General features: G+C 42.2%; 8 protein-coding genes and 1 non-coding gene across 9 annotated transcripts; 3 read left to right on the plus strand and 6 right to left on the minus strand.

Moving 5' to 3' along the window:
• Positions 1-1,933: 1,933 nt before the first annotated feature.
• F4817DRAFT_336340 (aldehyde reductase) lies at positions 1,934-3,425 on the minus strand. Its single transcript, XM_049303136.1, has one exon. It carries the CDS (start codon positions 3,254-3,256, stop codon positions 2,198-2,200), a length of 1,059 nt encoding a protein of 352 aa, XP_049159337.1. The 5' UTR covers positions 3,257-3,425; the 3' UTR covers positions 1,934-2,197.
• A 1,927-nt stretch (positions 3,426-5,352) lies between these two features.
• Positions 5,353-5,454, plus strand: F4817DRAFT_t86. Its single transcript has one exon. It is a non-coding gene; the product is annotated as a tRNA-Asn (tRNA).
• A 519-nt stretch (positions 5,455-5,973) lies between these two features.
• Positions 5,974-7,448, minus strand: F4817DRAFT_336341 (uncharacterized protein). The gene is made up of 2 exons (XM_049303137.1): positions 6,881-7,448; positions 5,974-6,820 (listed from the first exon to the last, which is right to left on the minus strand). Exons 1-2 carry the CDS (start codon positions 7,288-7,290, stop codon positions 6,160-6,162), a joined length of 1,071 nt encoding a protein of 356 aa, XP_049159338.1. The 5' UTR covers positions 7,291-7,448; the 3' UTR covers positions 5,974-6,159.
• A 624-nt stretch (positions 7,449-8,072) lies between these two features.
• On the plus strand, positions 8,073-9,964 carry F4817DRAFT_96423 (uncharacterized protein). The gene is made up of 4 exons (XM_049308097.1): positions 8,073-8,093; positions 8,167-9,241; positions 9,367-9,485; positions 9,552-9,964. Exons 2-4 carry the CDS (start codon positions 8,632-8,634, stop codon positions 9,825-9,827), a joined length of 1,005 nt encoding a protein of 334 aa, XP_049159339.1. The 5' UTR covers positions 8,073-8,093; positions 8,167-8,631; the 3' UTR covers positions 9,828-9,964.
• A 1-nt stretch (position 9,965) lies between these two features.
• Positions 9,966-11,952, minus strand: F4817DRAFT_96419 (histidinol dehydrogenase). The gene is made up of 2 exons (XM_049308096.1): positions 10,420-11,952; positions 9,966-10,359 (listed from the first exon to the last, which is right to left on the minus strand). Exons 1-2 carry the CDS (start codon positions 11,476-11,478, stop codon positions 10,108-10,110), a joined length of 1,311 nt encoding a protein of 436 aa, XP_049159340.1. The 5' UTR covers positions 11,479-11,952; the 3' UTR covers positions 9,966-10,107.
• A 20-nt stretch (positions 11,953-11,972) lies between these two features.
• On the minus strand, positions 11,973-14,856 carry F4817DRAFT_336346 (ankyrin repeat-containing domain protein). Its single transcript, XM_049303138.1, has 2 exons — positions 13,846-14,856; positions 11,973-13,748 (listed from the first exon to the last, which is right to left on the minus strand). Exons 1-2 carry the CDS (start codon positions 14,287-14,289, stop codon positions 12,069-12,071), a joined length of 2,124 nt encoding a protein of 707 aa, XP_049159341.1. The 5' UTR covers positions 14,290-14,856; the 3' UTR covers positions 11,973-12,068.
• Positions 14,138-14,830, minus strand: F4817DRAFT_96432 (uncharacterized protein). Its single transcript, XM_049308098.1, has one exon. The coding sequence runs from the start codon at positions 14,665-14,667 to the stop codon at positions 14,290-14,292; it is 378 nt and encodes a 125-aa protein (XP_049159342.1). The 5' UTR covers positions 14,668-14,830; the 3' UTR covers positions 14,138-14,289.
• Positions 14,857-15,171: 315 nt separating the features above from the next.
• On the plus strand, positions 15,172-16,263 carry F4817DRAFT_358457 (uncharacterized protein; the record flags this gene model as incomplete). The annotated part of the gene is made up of 2 exons (XM_049306029.1): positions 15,172-15,499; positions 15,563-16,263. The coding sequence occupies 2 exons, from the start codon at positions 15,172-15,174 to the stop codon at positions 16,261-16,263; spliced, it is 1,029 nt and encodes a 342-aa protein (XP_049159343.1).
• Positions 16,264-16,394: 131 nt separating this feature from the next.
• F4817DRAFT_336350 (arginase family protein) lies at positions 16,395-18,219 on the minus strand. Its single transcript, XM_049303139.1, has 8 exons — positions 17,867-18,219; positions 17,717-17,813; positions 17,399-17,659; positions 17,313-17,336; positions 17,232-17,253; positions 17,105-17,147; positions 16,825-17,050; positions 16,395-16,743 (listed from the first exon to the last, which is right to left on the minus strand). The coding sequence occupies exons 1-8, from the start codon at positions 18,119-18,121 to the stop codon at positions 16,538-16,540; spliced, it is 1,134 nt and encodes a 377-aa protein (XP_049159344.1). The 5' UTR covers positions 18,122-18,219; the 3' UTR covers positions 16,395-16,537.
• Between the last annotated feature and the right edge of the window lie 200 nt (positions 18,220-18,419).

Raw genomic sequence — 18,419 nt, forward strand, 5'->3', positions numbered from 1 at the left:
ATTTTATTTATTTTATTTATTTTATTTATTTTATTTATTTTATTTATTTTATTTATTTTATTTATTTTATTTATTTTATTTATTTTATTTATTTTTTAATTATAAATATTAAAATTTAAAATAAAATAAATTATTATTTATAAATATAAATTATATTATTTTTAATTATATAATTAAAATATATAATAATAATTTTAATATAATTAAATAAAATATTATATAAAATAAATTAATAAAATTAATATATATATATTATATATAATATTTAAATTATTTTTATATATTTTTTATAATTATTATAATGTTTTTTTAAATAATAATTAATATTAATATTAATATAAATATAAATATAAATATAAATATAAATATAAATATAAATATAAATATAAATATAAATATAAATATAAATATAAATATAAATATAAATATAAATATAAAATATTTTATTTTATTTTATTTTATTTTATTTTATTTTTATATTTTATTTTTTATTTTTTTTATTTTTTATTTAAAAAAAAATCGTAAGTAAATTTTGAAAAAACTTTATTAAATTAATATTAATTTAATGTATTAGTATTTAATAAAATTTAATAATTTTAAATTAATTTAAGTTTATTTTAATGTATATTAAATTAAGTTGTTTTTTTTTAATTATATTAATTTATTATTTTTTTTTTCGAATTAATAATTTTTTTTACTATTAATACGTTAATTATATAAAAGGGGTGTTTTTTAAGGTTATTTATATGTATTTGTTTAATAACGTTGTTATTTTTAAAGTATATAACTATATTAATAACGAGTTAATTTTACGTTAATTATAACGTAATATTTTTCGAGTTTTTGCGTAATTAATTTGTTTAACGTGTTTTTATTTAATATAAATTTGTTAAAGTTGATATTGTTATTATTTAAATTTAATCGATTTTGTTTTTTATTTTTTTTAATTATTTTTTAATATTATTAATATTGTTTAATTTTATATATGTTTAATTAAGTTATATTTTAATAAAATAAATAGTTAAAAGTTATATTTAAATATTAGTAATTGGTATATGTTTTAAAAAAAAGAATATAAAGTTTGGTAACGTATTTTAAGTAAAAACCGCGTAATTTTATATGTTAATATTAATCGCACGGATTTGGATTAGTTTTTTTTGATTGTGAAATAAACTACGATAGTTAATATTTTTTATTAATAATTAAGATTAAAGTTGGCATAAATAATTTTATTTTTTTTATAAATTTCTTTTAATTTAATAAAGTATTAAATAACTTAATATTAATTAGTATAAATTAATATAAATATATATTAATTAAAATTTATAAATTTTTTTTTAATTAAATTGCGTATGTTGTTAAATATGTTTTTACGAAATTAATCGAAAATATTTTATGTTATATGTTTTTTGTTTTTTTTATTAATAAACTTGGGTAAAGTTATAATAATTTTCTTTTTTTAATTTTAAGTTAATAAGTTAAGGTATTTAAGTAGTATTATTTATATAAAAGTAACGTTATTTATATATATTTGTTAACGTTTAATTAAATTTATATATATTTACTTTAAATTAATTTTAATTTTTAATAATTATAATTTTAATATATTTTAATAAAAAGGGTATTATTATAATTAATAAAATTTGTAAATTTTAATATAATAAAAATATATATTTAAAATATAAAACGCATTATAAATTTAGATTTTTTAAGTGGATAAAAGTTAAAAATTATTTATTAAAATTATTATAAAGTAAAATAAAATTAAAATAATTTAATAAAAAAAATTTTCATTTAAGTAAATATCTTTATTTATGTAACATATAAAGGTTTAATTTAATTAAATTATTAATAAAACTTTTTAAATCTACCCTATACTATATACCTATTGATTTTTTGGTTTTAGCATAGTTATCGCCCTGGTCAACCGTAAAAGACGTCAAAAAAGGTGGCGCACCGTACGCACCTACCAGCATAATTGTTAATACATAATTGTTAATAGACTGCGCCAATTATTATTTCGACGCTATTCTGCTTGTGTAGCATTCGGCTTAAAACAATAGCGTATTGTTAATCAAACCGCTACATACTCTCTTTCTATCTACATATGGTGGAACCATCGTGAATCCATCCTCGGGCGCACTTTGTACCGCCTGCGATGCGACACGACAGGTCGGGTATTGACATCATTCTACGATTAATGAATCCCCAATGCTTCAGCAGTATCCTTCAGACCATCAGCCAAACTCGTCCATCCGTGGCCGGTGAGTCGCTTCAGCAGCTCCTCAGCTCTCTCGTTTGCGACACTGCAAAGATCTTTACCTGCGTCGGAGATCTCCTGGCCGAATTTGTGGTTTGGGTATAGCGCTTTCAGCGTTTGGATGACATCGTTGACGGTAAAAGGGTAAGCGAAGCCGAAGAGGCGTTCGCCCGCCACATCAGGATATATTAACGCAGCCACATGCAATGCGGCATCGTCACGAACATCAATATACCACTGTGGCGGAAATACCACGTCCTCCGGCATCAGGGCTTCACCTTTGTCTATCAAGACTCTAATCATACCCGCCGTACTGCGGGAGGCCTGTCGAGCTACGTTGATAGGTGCCCCTGTATTAAAGTCAGGCAGGATCGCATTGAATGTGAAGTGAGGTTTGTGTTCACGGATCCATTCCCACGCCGCCTGCTCGCCCTTAGTCTTGCTGGCATAATAGACATCTACCACGCGTTTTTCGCCCTCGTACGGTGGCGGGGCGAATGCCTCCTTAACTGAGTATTCGTTCCAGGTGTTTGGGTCAATCGACATAACCTTGTTAGGGATAGGAAACACCGCCGCCCCGGAAGAAGATGTTAAGACGACTCGTTTTATCCCCGGCTCTTTTGCGGCTGATTCTAGGGCGCGTACCGTGCTGTCCACTACGATTTTGACCCTGGCGTAGGGATCGGCGCTTTCCATCGCATCCATAGCAGGAGCCGCGGCGTGTACGAAGCCAGACGCCCCTTTGATGGCCTCGTCATATGCGCCGCTTGCTACCATATCGGGCACTTCGACCAACTCGAATTTGCCCGGATATTTCCCGTCAAAATGGTCTTTCAGCCATCGATCCCTAGAGGCCTTGCGGACAGTACCACGGACCCGGTAACCTCGTTGCAGAAACTGGTCCACAATATGAGATCCGATATACCCATTCGCACCCGTCACGACGACGAGAGATCCAGGGGCGATCAACAGGTCAGAGGCTTCAGCTATAGACATTTTGATGGTGTTCGTCTAAGAATTTTTAGTATTGTTCTTTGGGGTTGGTATAAAGACAGTAGTGACTTCAGTGCAGTAGTTATTTATCTTATTTGCGTGTTGAATCTGTCTAGTAAGTGTCCTAAAGTAGGATTTATATATTTAAGATATTCCTTGGTCACCAAGTCATTACATTCGTCTTGAAGCCCATAAGCAATTACATGTGCCATCTGATCATTTACCCTTGTAGTACAGCGAGATCATGCTTGATGGTCTATCTGGATAACTGGTTGGTTGGTATACCAAATGTCGGAGACAAGGGTTCAAGACCAACCTCGGAGATCTCCTTTTGGGTATGTAGTGAGCATAACCATTTGGTTTATTTTGTTCGAAAATAGATTGTGACGTTCTAGAAGTTTAATGGTGATTGATAACATGATATATTTTGATTGTTCCCGTTAAAATTTCCGAATGACTTCACGTTCTGCGCGTGGAGAAGGTCAGAGACGTTTGTTAAAGTACCTAAGATTCTCTTTATACAATTAATTGTCTGTTCCAATATACAATAGAGGTATCATTAGCCCTAAGGACTATCCCACCATAACCTAAGTATTGGTGATTACAGGCCGCGATCTTTGCTACACTCGTATCCATATAAAACATGCAGCATACGGATAATCGCGGGACCCCTCGGGATCATAAGACTTAAATTTAGTTTATTACCGTTTGCCTAGAGAATTGCAACCAAATTATAATAATAATTGGATGGGAATTATGACCGAACGGACGTACGAATTGGATATCTAACGCCAAGCCAACATCTGTCTGGGCATCTGACAGAGTGGGCTATAAGGTTGTATAAGACTTGGTAATTATATAAGGCTCTGAGGCGTATGTCGCCTTCGTAATTGTGATTGGAGAGATCGTACGATAAGATAGAAACAACTATTGGATGAGTATGCTTAGTAGTTCCCAATTTAGCATTTCCCCCGTTCTGGAAGTATATCCATTGTTGATAGCCATCTATTTCCTTATAAGAACACAGTTACGCCGTGGCTGAGACATAAGAAACAAGGTGTCAAGGAATACTGTAATGTGTTTGGCTCTCCCATATCCGAGACATGTTGTACCAAGGCCCCAAAACCAACAAGGTAATACTAGGTTCTAACAAGATGACAACATACTGACCATAGCCAAGACTTGCCAGGAAAAGCGCCGCGTCAGCATCGATTCTCAAAACCGAAGAATGCCGTCTTGCAACCGAAGTTCGGTGCGTCTCATGGTGTTAGGTAGTAAGTGTAGCAAATTGGCGGTGAGAGAGAAGGGACGCTTAAATACTATACGTTGCAAAATAAGACGCATGATCTTGGAGGCATGGGGGCAATGAGAGAAAGTGACGTGGGCAAATTCGCATAATAACACTCTCATAAGGAGTCTACGATAACGTGAGCAAGTATAAATTACAACTCGTAATTAAGACGTTTGGTAGTTTCTGGATTCTATTTATCAGGGTTCAAATTTTTTCGAATATTAATACCGTTGTTTAATATGTTAAAAAGTTGATGTGCCTGTGTCATGAGCAGCCCTTGGTATGTGACCACTACGGAGTGACAGGTGACTAGCTGGTGAATAGCCTATAGTATGTATATAATTTTCAGTGTTTTTAACGCCTGCCTTTTCCTAAATCTATGAGGAAACCAAGGTTCCCTTATATATAACATAACGAATGACTAGCTGGTAGATAGCTTCAGCCTAAATTTTAGAACCCTTATCACGTCATACGCCTATCGTAATCCTTGTCATCTGACAGCCTGTTAACTATAGTTAATACAGAATATACTGAAGTGGTGATAGGTAGGTAATTACCACGGCAAAGTGTAAATATCCCACCCCAAACCCCTATTAAACTAAACTTGAAAATAATCCAGAAACCTACCTACTTTAATATTCTTACTAGATGATGTTTTGTTATTTTTAGTTGTAAGAATTCGCTTCACGAGCCGCAAAGACCCGCTCACGAGACGTTAGGTAGCGTGGTGGGCAACGCTTTGTGGGTAATAAGTTAGAGTAACTTGCAAAATTTTCACTGTCACTTGGCAAACCTCGCGAAGATTCAATGCCCATTGGCCCAGTGGTTAAGGCGTCTGACTGTTATTCATTGTTCAATGAACAATAGCAGTTACATCAGAAGATCCCTGGTTCGACCCCAGGATGGGCAGTATCTTTTTAGTGAAAGTTTGACCTACAAATCTCCAATTTTTAACATCCCTTCTCTCTTATTAGTAAATGTTGGTACTATGGTAAGTATTTTGGTGGGCGTAATATGTTTTTATATAATATTATATCAATGTGTTGGTTATTCGGTTGACTACATGTTTGAGGAAACATTTCCATATATACGAAACGCTTGGCTTATGCTTTGAGTCCAACCAACACAACAAGATTTCAAGTTTTGCTGTTAACTCCGGTGTTCACTATACAAGAGAAATTTGATTTATCTAGTAAACTAAATGCTGTTTATCCAATTAAAGAATTCTATCGGGATACAAATACCTGCTCTGGTTGGTTGTAAACTAATCACCAACATCTTCTCGAACTTTTAACTAAGAACTCTCAACTAACACTATTATAGATGACGACTATAAGACTCTCTAAAGATGAACCTAAATACTACACTTTCTTTTCGAAAACTCTCACTTTCAACTAATATTAACTCGGCCCGCCTTAAAAAAGATCAAGCCCAACTGCTATTATCTTGCTGTCACATCTAGTTGCATGCTTGAATATCCTACATCACAGTCATACTGTACAACCAAGGCCTTAATAAATAATAAATAACCTGCTCCCATGCGCCGACAGTCATGAATACTTGTACATATTTTCCGTCCATCCCAACCCAGAGTCTACAAAATACCCAAGCCCATCTAATTCCCCGACGTCCAGTCTACAACGTTGCTATAGGGGCTGTCCCTAGCCGAAACACCATTGACAATGAGTTGCTGGACGTCCGTGTTAAAGCAGTTGTCTACGGTCTGAGCGCCGTCGCACACCGGCCAAAGAGTCTTGTCCGACATACGACAGAATTTCTTGTCCATCAGATCCAAGAAGTCCGGACCGTAGGACGTCTTGCTCTCGCAGAGCTCGACCGCCGTGTGCTGGGCGTTGTTGCTGACTACTAGACGGTTGGCCTGGCGGCTGGAGCCAGAAGGAACGGTGCTGTTTCCTCGGGGCGAGTTGCGGCCGAACTTGGCGGAGGTAGGGTATTTCGGCGGAGCGTAGGACATTCCGATTTTGCGGTTGTCGGTTCTATCCTCGGAGCGCTTGTTGTTGAGGATCCAGTAGGTAATGCCGTGCGGGTCTCTGTTGTCTTCGTAGTTGTACATCTTGAACGGAGGCCCTCTGTTGCACAGGTAGTCTACTTTATCGGCCATCCCGGCCTCGTCCGATGGAATCTCGTCGCCGTCCTTGTTTACGAATTCGGGCCAGTGGACTTGGAATCCGCTTTGCGGCTGGTCATTGTTGCCGTCAATCCACAAGCAGTCAACCTTCCGGTTGCTGCTGTCTATGTAGATGTTTGAGTAGTACCTAGTTTGTCATTATTAGTATCTATTGCCCACTGTATTATCAAGGGCTGGGTTGAATTACCAACTACCGCCGCATTGGCGACCCCAGTCACCGACCCAGGTATATCTCTCATTGCCTGGGAAAGTGACGACGGCGTGTGCAATGCAGATAGCATCGTTGTTAGCCGAAAATAAGGCATATGCGGGTTGTTGGTTTGAGTCGTCATTGTGGCTAATCTCGATGTCGCCGAAACCACCATCTGAGACGGAGCCTGGGTCTGTCTTGATACCGAGGAACTCGCCGGCCTCATTGAATAGTCTAACATCAGGAAGGTCACCACCGGCATCGTTAAGACCACCTGGGGTATCTAATCCAACGGTAACCCTAACAACAGACTTTGGCCCATCGTCCTTCGGGAAATGGTCAATACCAAACTGTAGTATTCCAAGTACACCTGAGAGCACGCCAATTGCTTCTATAACGCCTGCCATTATGTACTGCCGTAGAATATGTGCGAGTATTCGGTAAGAACAAAACGAGTGTGATATTTAGAATATATTTCAAAGAGTGTGAGGCACTTGGGCCGTAAAGAATGTAAATAGTTAGATTCTAAAAACCCTACCGGTTCGTCTGTAGTTTGTTGACGATTGAATATGAAGTTTATAGACGGACATCAAGAGGAGATATATATCTTATGATTTATGGCATCACGTATATTCTGCTACATTGTGGCGTTCATGCTAGTACCATACATGGATAGCTGGCCCCTGATCTTGGTTGAAGGATCAAAACGTTATGTAAAATCACAATATCTAAACCTAGCGGCTCTTCAGCCAAGAACACCCATGCTCGCATTCTCTTGTCAAATAAGGCTATCGGTCACGCCCTATTAAGCAGTGCGGCTCTCAATGGTGCGGCAAGAATAATACGACGTCTCGCCAACTCCGACGGGTATTGCGTGCATGAGGATTCCTTCGAGAAGATGAACCCAAGATGAGATCGTCACTATCGCATGGCTGGAGATTATCTAATAACGATTGCGGAAGGTCAAGACAAAAAGGGGGTTGAGTAAGCGGTCAAAAGGGGAAATGGATCGCATAAGTGCAGCTTCAGCTCGATCGGTTCTATGGGATATATCTTGATTTTAGCGACGACGATGTTTAAAATAAATTGTGAACCTTGGAAGTTATTGGGGGTATGGTTTCAGTCCCCGTATCCGGTATGTGCTTCGCCACCCCATCATCTATCCTAACTGATCCTCCAACTCTTTCAAGTTCTTTATGCGCTCTGCTAGGTTAGTTGGTAACACAGGCAAAGCCCATCTTGGCGTCTATTAATATACTAACAAATGATCGCTGGTCCAATAGCCTTAAAGCCTATTAGATACTTTTTAGGCAGGTGACTTTCTTATAGCCTCAATCGCTTGTTTGTTTTACTAACCATGACCGCATACCCACAAGGGGGCTCTGGTCCTCTACTAAGAACCCTTTACTAGAAACCAGCCCTATTTCCTGCATCTGCATTCAGCTTGTGACCCTGTCAAACAGCCTTCTGAATTATATTATCTACCTAGCTGCATTTTCTATCGACGCCACGATGCAAGGGCGCCAAGTATACGTTGTGGTCCCTGCGAATACCTAGCCAGATAGTTACGGGATTCTTGGAAGTTTCCAATTGAGAAAAGGGTCAATTTCTCGTAAGATTAATTTTCTTTATTGTCAAAAAGACCTTTTAATATCTCGTATCGAATCTTTTCCCCTGTTCCCGTTGCCTTTCTTCATTCACTAACTACCACAAATCCAACATCATCAATTCTCAACTCCCAGATCGTAATGGGAAACGTGCGCACGGCTTTTGCTATCTCAGCGCTGGCTGCTGCAGCCGCGCAGGTGCAGGCCCAAGACCTCAACCAGACAATTGTTGGCTGTGTCGACGTCGAGTGTCCAGTCAGCAGTACGAGCAATGTAGATGATAATTGCACCGTAGCAGATACAGGCTCGTTTATCTACGTCGGACTAACGCGCGTGCCGACTGACAACGATGCCCTCTCGGGGTTGTCATGGTCCAAGGGCTTCAACGTCGGCTCGTCTAACAACAAACGGGAGTTTCAGAACACATTCTACCTAGGCACACCACCGGACTTACACCTAGATAATTCGACAGGCGCGTGTGCTGTTTTCCTGCACGGCGCGTCTAAGAATCTGGCTTTCCCCGGCGATAACCATGAGACTGCGCAGGGCACGTGCGCGGATGCCATGGGCTCTTCATGCGTTGACGCGCTGGTCTCCCGGGCCAGGACTTTGGTAAATGGATATAATAGTGGTAGTGAGAGGCTCTCCGTCTCGGAGGCTTGCTCGAGACTGCAGAGAGACCTGGAAGATAGTAAAGACGAAGCCTGTGCTCGGATCTCGGAGGGGCATTGGAGTAATTTTACCAGCGCCGGTAAGTCCGAATAAAACTACTCCCTATGAGATTAAAGATGAAATTCGCTCGAAGTATCGAGAGATGCTACTATTTCTTTATATCTTAGGTACGCAATGTTGCATTAATGACTGACCTTGTAATAGCTTTAACTGGTGAGGATGCACCACAACCCATCAGCCAGCAGCAAAACTCATCGTCAACCTGCTGGCCTGTCATCCCGAAGCAGGACGATCTCACCTTGGTTAGCCAGTATAACTACACAGTAAGTAGTATCCACCACCGATCCCCTAATCTTTCCTCATTAAAGTGCCGTCTGACAATCGAACAGGGAGATACCACCTTTAACGATCTAGAAAAGGCTTCCTGGGCTATCACGCCCATACTCACGGTCTTCTACTCGGCAGGTAACGGAAGTCTGGTCACTGAAACCGAAGCTTCTATGTCCTGTATCAAAGTCGTGGGACCCCCGAGAGCGTCTCTGGCTACTATGAACAATGGTTCCAGCGATAATGACGGTAGCGGGGCTGCTGGCCTGTCGTCGTCGCAGTCGATGTTATCAGCTGCATTATTTGCAGTCGTTGCTGCATTTTTCATTGGCATCTAGCATGATAGGTATTGCATTGGCGTTGTTGGGTACGCACTCCGGGTCTCATTGAAAGTATTATATTGGTTCTTGGGGCACAGCGAGGCATTATAAAAACTTTAGAATGTAAAAGGCTGGCTATAAAATAATACTGTATAGTAACGAACTATGGGGAGGCCGGAAAGCGCAATTCAAGGGATTTACTCCTATTCCAGACGCTTTGTTGCTTAGCACATCGATGTTCACTTATTACAACTAGCATACACAATAGAATACCCTCTGCATTTCATAACCAATGGTACTATTTTCTAGCTTCATCGATCCAAGGATACGCATCGTGGAGATACTTATGTGCTCTCAAGTCTCCAGACCTCGCATGCCCTTCGAAATTCTCAGCTCTCGAGCATCGTGCACAAAGACGTCCAATCTCGCCACTCGCTTTTTCGTTTACTACCTCCTGATACGTCTGTGTTTTCAGATACTTGCCAACCCACAGTCCGCCGGTGTATCTCCCCGCTTTCCGCGTAGGCAGTACGTGGTTTGTTCCAATGCACTATGAGAACGCTTAGCTATATTCTACAATACGAATGTGAAAACAAGAGTAGGTACTTACCTTGTCGCCATATGAGACGCAGGTCTTCTCCCCAAGAAACAAGGAGCCGTAGTTCTTCATCTTGTCCAAAGCCTCTCTAGGATTCCGCGTTAGAATTTGCACATGCTCGCTCGAATACACGTCTGCGAGCTCGTATGCCTCATCTAAGCTATCCACCACGACCACCTCGCCGTAATCCCGCCATGAAATTCCCGCGAGCTCTGCCGTCGGCATATCTTTTAAGATCTGGTCAACATATTTTATCGTCTCCTGACCGACCTCCTCCGAAGTGGTTATTAGTACCGCTGGCGAATCCGGTCCATGCTCAGCCTGAGATAGTAAGTCCGTCGCGATCGTAAAAGGGTCCGCATATTCATCGGCGACGATGAGAACTTCGGTCGGTCCGGCCAAGAGATCAATTCCAATCTCCCCAAATAATTGCCGCTTGGCCTCCGCGACGAAAGGATTCCCAGGGCCGGCGATGAAATCCACTTTCTTAATCGATTCTGTGCCTATGGCCATGGAAGCAATGGCCTGTGTCCCTCCGAGCAAAAAGATCTCGTCTGCACCAGCAAAATGTGCTGCTGCGACAGTCGCATTAGGGACCTGGCCTAAAATAGGTGGTGTACAGGCAATAACATGCTTGACGCCAGCAACCTTCGCAGTCAATATTGTCATGTGAGCAGATGCGAGTAACGGATAACGCCCCCCTGGAATGTAAGCACCAGCCGTGCTAATAGGGTTATTTCTCTGTCCGAGGAACACACCCGGCTGGATCTCGACCTCGAAGTCTTTGATGCTTGCCCTTTGGGCCTCGGCAAACCGCCGAACATTCTTCTGCGCTTCCTTGATATCTGCTATTGTTTGTGCTGATACTTTCGATATACATTCTTGTATTTGACTCTCTGTCAACTTAAACGATGGCGGTGACCATTTATCGAACTTTTCGGAATATGACCTCACAGATTTATCGCCGTTAGCCCTGATGTCGTCTATTACACCTTTCACGATATCTGACACTTTTTGGTTAATTGCGGTGTTTGCCACGAGGCCAGCTGTCTTGATATGTCGGGCAACCATTTTGCTCCTTTCTACGCAATGCTATCCTGAACACCCAATTCTTGGATTTAACCCGACATTCTGCACGACTCTATATGAAGCTGGTGTATTACGGACTATAATTGCTAGCTACTACCGTAGACTAAACATTATCATTACCTCGGATGTCCTTGTATCGCGGGGCGATCCGTCAATGTGGAGAGGAGGTGAGCGGGGATAAAGGAATCACCCAGCGAATCGGGCGCGGTGTCTGATCCTTTGCACTTCTCAAGTCGCATTTGGCTTGGTTGATTGCTTCAATTAACTATCAGGTAGACCGGCAGATCTCCTGAGAAGAATACAGCAATGGGAACTTCCTATCGACCAAGAATTTGAACTAGAGCGGCAGCTATGGCTTTTAACTTATCAATGCGTATTGGGGGGGATATATCTTTGGGGGACGTAACTCCAATGGCATAACTCCAACCTGTAGGAAATATTCTAGTAGTCAATGCTGAATCAAAAGATTGTTCAACTAGAGTGTATCAATGTATATTATTACTCGAAACATACATGAGGCTACCCGACAATAATTACTGCTGCAGTAAAATGCTCTACGAAACGGAGCTTTCCTATCGCCCATCCAACGTAAGACGTAATGTCAACCCTAAGTCAAGAATAGTGATGTAACCTTGAGGATACTCGTTTAAATCTGCTCGTGGAAGGATTAAAACCTGGGGACTTTCAGCACTGGAGTCGACGATTCGGATTCTTTTCCTCAAGTAGAAGGAGGCGCCCCTTTGCCTGGGTGTAGAGTTGCGCGTCGCAGTCATAAGGTTCTCTAAAGTATCTATAGCCCGTGCCGACCCAGGAGAAGGTTGGAAGCCCCAGAACGTGTGGTGCCGGGCAAACACATCCAGTATGTCTATGGCGATATCCATGTACTCTACCGTGAGCTCATTTTGGACCGCTAGAGAGTAGCCGGTGATGTCCAATAGTCGAGTGATAATGGGTGTAGCCGTAAAATTTTCTATAAACTGTTGAACGAGCCTCTGAATCACAGGCCCAGTTGTAAATTCAAGTAATTTTTGTAGAACCTTTACATGTGTTAAGCGACAAGCTAAGACCAGGAAAGCAATTTGCCGGGATTCGGGTACGCGCTGGAAGTAATCAGGGCAGAATAGAACGTCCAAAACGGTTTCGGTATGCCGGAGAAAGGAGGGCGAAATAATATGTACGTAGATTGGCTCAATGTTAGTGTGATGAAGATTCATGTTGATATCAGCTCCATGTTCCATCAATGACTTCACATACGCTCTCCTTGTCAAAACGTCTCTGATCTTTAGTGCTTCGAGAAGTGGGCATCGCTTTTTAGGTCCGACGACGACGTTAGGACTGATACCACGTTCCAGGACTTTTCGTAACAAGTCATTACCTTTCTGGTAAGAAACAATCCAAAAGACTAACTGTCCATCGCATGGAGCGCCCTTTTCAAGAAGAAGCATTGCCGCTTCAGTTGTCTGATTGTTGCTTTGTACGAGCTTAATGAGAGCAGATTTACTTCGAAGAATGAAGTTGTGCTTGTCAAGCATTAGAAGTAGCCTTAGTCGAGAGACGTCAGACGCCTCGATCACGACTTCAAATAAAGCCCAAATCTGGTCTCGAGTAGGTCTTGGGTTGGATTTTAAAATTATCAATCTCACAGCATCAAGGTATCGATTGCGAAATGCAATTTCCAGAGGAGACTGAACCCGAGTTTTCCAGGCTCTAGGCATTGATTTGGCTCCGTGGGTCAGAAGAAGTTCGATTGCTTTTAAAAATTTATTGTGATGCTTGCCGGCGATTGTGCCGCATATAAAATGAAGGGGCGAGTTGCCCGTGGAATCAGTAGCATTTACTCGTGCCCCATTTTCGATGAGTTTTGTAATAATCTCTGGCTTAGAACGTATGCAGGCTGCATGTAGGGCAGTAAAGCCTGCTCTATCCTTCGCATTGACATTTGCACCATGCTGTATAAGCAAGCCCATAGCCGGCTCAATACCATTGAGCGCTGCGACCATCATAGCCGTGGCATTGAAGTCCATAGAATCCCTAGCATCAACGTTGGCTCCGTGGTTGAGGAGATATTCGAACCAAGGTAAGGCATACTTAGGAAGATGTACTTCGGCTACTTCCAAGGTAACTCCAGCATTACGCCATCGAGGTATGTTTGCCCACGGGTCTTGAAGACAGAGATGAATAAGCGGTCTATCGATGCCGGTTTCGCCCTGGACAATATGCATATCAATGGCATATGACACCAACCCGCAATTCTGTTAAAGTTGAAGTTAGAATTGAAGTGCTCAAGAAGACACGAGTCGAAAAAAAATATGCTGGAAGACGAGACTTTCTAAAGCTGTAAAAACCTACTCGAGAAAGGCAGATATGATGGCAATCTTTCAAAAGACCCCGGGTGTCAGGCCCGTTAATGCTCAGTCCCTTTACGGCCAGCCATTTGTCGCAAGTCCACTTGGTTTCTGTTGTCACTTGCGTATCGAATGTATATTTTACAAACCAACGAGCATAGTCAGTTGCCTTACTTAATGGGTATAAACGTTGTTGTCTTGGGAGCATAGGCGTTCGATTGCCGTGACTGAGTATTAACTTTGCGGTGGATAAATTCATCCTAAAAATTGCGAGATGCAACGGAGTCCAGGGCGGATTCGCAGCGTGTTTACGCCCGTGGACACCAATGGACTTTAAGGTGAGTCTCGCACCTCTCTTAATTAGGAGCGCCACAATATCATCGTGCCCCCTATACGCCGCCAGGTGCAGTGGAGTTGAACACCAAAGACCATACCATTCCTGGTCCATCTAGGTCCAGTCCATGATGTCATCTAAGGTGGGAATATTACGGACCAGAGCAGTAAATTGATCTGGAACCCCCAAGCTACTAAACGTATGGTATTGACATCGGACAGACCTGTCTATACGACCGACATGATATTGGTTCGGGTTGACGCCATAGTCTAGAAGAAGTTTGACTACATTGATTTGACCTAAGAATGCAGCTAAGAGCAGATTCTGATCGAGAGAAGCCTTATCGAACCTGCTAACTATTTTGTTGTTCTTTGTGACAATATCGTGGAGGCGGCGATTTGTTGAAGATAGCGCAACAACGTCTAAGATGTCGAAGAGCCGGTCTATGATTTCGAAGATGATCTCGGTGGGTAATTCTGCAAACGACGCCATGGTAAGTTAGTAATAACTTTTTAAGAGAAGCATTAAGCATCGATGATCAGGACTGGATTTAACTAATTCATAGAGGAGATGATGAGGGAAAAGTAAAGATTACACTTATACCTTAGGTACCTAGGAGGTAGGCAACATTTAGGTAGGTACTTGGTAGTATAATAATTTAAGTAAGAGCGAGAGAGATTCAGCGGCAGTTGAGATAAATGCGCTTGTATAAACCTAAAAAGAGATATGCACTTATGCGTACCGTAAAGGATCCTTATCGATTAAGACAATTTGGCGCTAACCTAGGGGATTTTTCGGAGCCTTGCAGCCGCATTAAAGCATGACCAGGTTTTGCAAGTGTGACCTTGTCGATCGCATGCTAAATGCTAATCCTCCGAAGCGAAGCTCTTCAACCTCTTTTCACCATTCACCATCCGCCATCCGTCATCATCCCACCGAGGGATATCTCTACTTACCATTCATCCCCTATACCTCCTCCCGCCGAATAATTAGGGCATGATGTTGCCCTCTTCGGTGCGGCGTGTGGTCTCCGCCGCACCTCAATCATCACTACTATCTAACTTGTCCTCCTCGAGCCCTCGAGCGCCAGCCGCCCTAGCCCTCTGTTGTAATACGAGTGGTCAGCAGCGAAGGCGCTACTCATCCTCGAAGCCTTCGAGCCCTAACGACTCTCCCAAGGGGATTCCGGATGGTCAGGTTACCGCTTCACCGTCTCAGTCTTCAAAACAAAGCGGAGAGAAGCGCAGGCGCAAGACCAAAGAATGGATGGATATTCAGCAAAAACTCCCTAGTGTTCCTAGCACACAACATGTGCCGCAAGAAGGTTCGTATAGATCGTGCCGTACTCTATTTAAATGCCTCCCTTACCTGCTGACTTCTTGAACAGCTCTCGCTCTGTCGACATTCTTCTCCCTGCATCGACCTATGTCTGTAACCCATAGCTTCCCTAGGACCATTACCGACGATGCGTTTGCGCAAATCTTCACCCCTCGCACAAAGAACAACAAGTATGCCGATGTCATGTCTACGCTATCTAGGACCGTCGATGAGCTCGAACAGCCTATGCAAAACCTGGATCTAGATGGCCAACAAAGTGGCGAAACTATTACGGGCCATAACGGCGAGTTAACGCGCAAGATTGATCTCAAACACCCGGACGGCACCGAATCGAGCGTCTATGTCCAGCTCAATGCCATGTCTGGTCAATTTCTGCCATTCAGACCCCCTCCCTTACCTCAAAACGAGGCTACCGCTAAGGCGGAGACCGCTCACGAGGAAGTGGAGGATGTACCGCAGCATCGAGTCTACAAGGCCATGTTCACGCTCGAGGAGACTACAGATGAGAACGGTCAGATACGAATCGTAGCGCATAGCCCTGAGGTGATCGAAGAACCATCCGCACCGAAAACATTCCTCGAGCGTATGGCTCTTCGCCAGATTCGGTGGCGTGAGGAAGTTCGCGGCCAGAGCCCCGACATGCACGCCATCAGCGTCCGCAGGCAAAGGAAGCTGAAGATGAAGAAGAAGAAGTACAAGAAGCTGATGAAGCGGACACGAAACATTCGACGGAAACTGGATCGGGTCTAAGGCGAGTGCTAACCTCTCTGTACAAAAGAGCAAGCCCTAGCCGCCTACAAGATAACGCATTTTACAGCGGTGCATCAAGTGGCTTGTCATAATGTGGTGTATAAGTTGGATCGTTCTGATCCCTTTCTTCTAGGGTTTCCTCCTCCAAACTAGATGGTAGCATACATTATTTGATTTTTCTCGGAGCATTCCTGTAGATATTCTACAACCATTTCCAATCCAACCTAAAGTTCGAAAAGATGTTGGATTCCGGAGACGGTGATAAGATGTATGACTACGACTTCACTGGATTCTCAACCATTAGCGAGATTAGGGAGAAAACGACTTCAGATGCCGCGAGCGTTGTTGTTTGTCCGGCAGTATCGTAGACTGGTGCCACCTCCACGACATCCCCGCCAATGATGTCAAGACCGTCCAGCCCGTCGAGGATCGTGAGAAGTTCCCTCGACGACCAGCCTCCCAGCTCGGGCGTTCCCGTCGCTGTAATGCATGCCAGTCAGCATCAGTAACTTTAATCTCAGGGCCAAACCCCCCCACGTAATCATCATCATCATCACTTACCCGGCGCAAATGCTGGGTCTAGAACATCGATGTCGACGCTAATATAGACCCTGGAGTCTCCAACACGCTCTTTAATCTGCGAAATCACACCTGCAGTGCCGATCTTGTCCAAGTCGCGAGCCTTGATGGTGTCGAATCCGCAGCGGACGTCGTTTTCCATGTCTTTTGCTTTGCGCATTACAGGTGCCCGTATTCCGGCGTGTATGGAGCTGTTGCGGATAAGGCCCTGGTGATTATGTTAGCTCATGGGGGAATGTCGTCAGATAATATAGGTGGTTACCTCTTCGTGTGCGATGTGAAGAAAAGTTCCGTGGTTTAAACCGCTTGGAGTGTATTTGTTAGCTTTTCAATTGATAGGTATTGCAGTCGTTTTATATTAAATATGTATGTAGGTATTTAGGACTTACGCATAGTCTGAAATATCACCTCCTATAATATCAAGGTGTTAAATCCCCTTTCTATATTGACTGTGCTCATTTTCAACTCACCAAGTACGGAAGGATCCCATGTATCTATCGTCGAGTTAGCTCAATGGTTTCAATGATATAAGTCAATGATATAAGAGCCTACTGACCAATGTGAGCATCGAAGTGGACTACAGATACTTGTCCCCATCGCTGGTACGTCGATCTCAACGCCGATAATGTCGTAGTATGGTCGCCGCCTAGTGTTATTATCCTCGGATGCGCAGAATTGCGTTCATTAGAAGCTTTCCTCCCGGAGATAACCTTGTGTGTTTTGTCTAATTTTGCCAGAGCAACGTTGTTATCCAGCCATGGTAGTGGCGCATCACCGCAATCGACAATTGTCGCCCATGATTTTAAAGGGTTTTTACCTGGGATCCTCGTCAGATACGGCAGTTCAAGATGGATTATACGTAAACCATGATTACCGGTATACACGCTCCATGCGGTCTCTTTCTCTATCCTTGTGCTTCCGGCCCTGATACCACTCGGACCGTACCGAGCCCCGGGTCTAGCCGTAACCCCCTATTCAACATTAGCGGCCTATCAATCTAAAGGGGGCGAGCATAGGTACTAACTGTATCAAACGGTGCGCCTAATATTGCAATATCGTATTTTTTATCACCCACTTCTTCATCTGATACGCAGTTAAGATATGGCAGGTTCCCGTATGTGGTTAAGCCATTAAATTGACTTCCGCTGACAATATCCACGTCGTCATCTACGCCCGTATATGGCTTATAGCCAGGCGCGGACATAGGCTGTTGGGGGAATTGCCATGCCCCGAAGCCAGTTCCGCTGAATGCGAGTACGCAATACCAGAAATACATCATGAAGTTTTAGGTACTTTAACTCCGGATTTTTAATAATGATTTATAGTGAGTAATTTAACTGTAGTGTACTAATTGAGAACTGATTAAAACCCGATGACAGTTATATACCTTATAGCAGTCCCACATTATCGTGAGGGGTACTTCGTACGAGACATGGTTTAGGAATTTGTATCACGGAGGGAGTTTTTTGAGCCCCGAAGTCTTGATGATATAGGTAAGAAAACAACGTTAGGTAAATCATATACTACTTCATCAGTTACACCGAAGACATAACTAATTATTCGATAATTTACTCATA

The sequence above is a fragment of the Daldinia loculata genome (genome assembly GCF_022478755.1).
Source record: "Daldinia loculata strain CBS 113971 unplaced genomic scaffold F4817scaffold_22, whole genome shotgun sequence".
NCBI lineage: Eukaryota > Fungi > Ascomycota > Sordariomycetes > Xylariales > Hypoxylaceae > Daldinia > Daldinia loculata.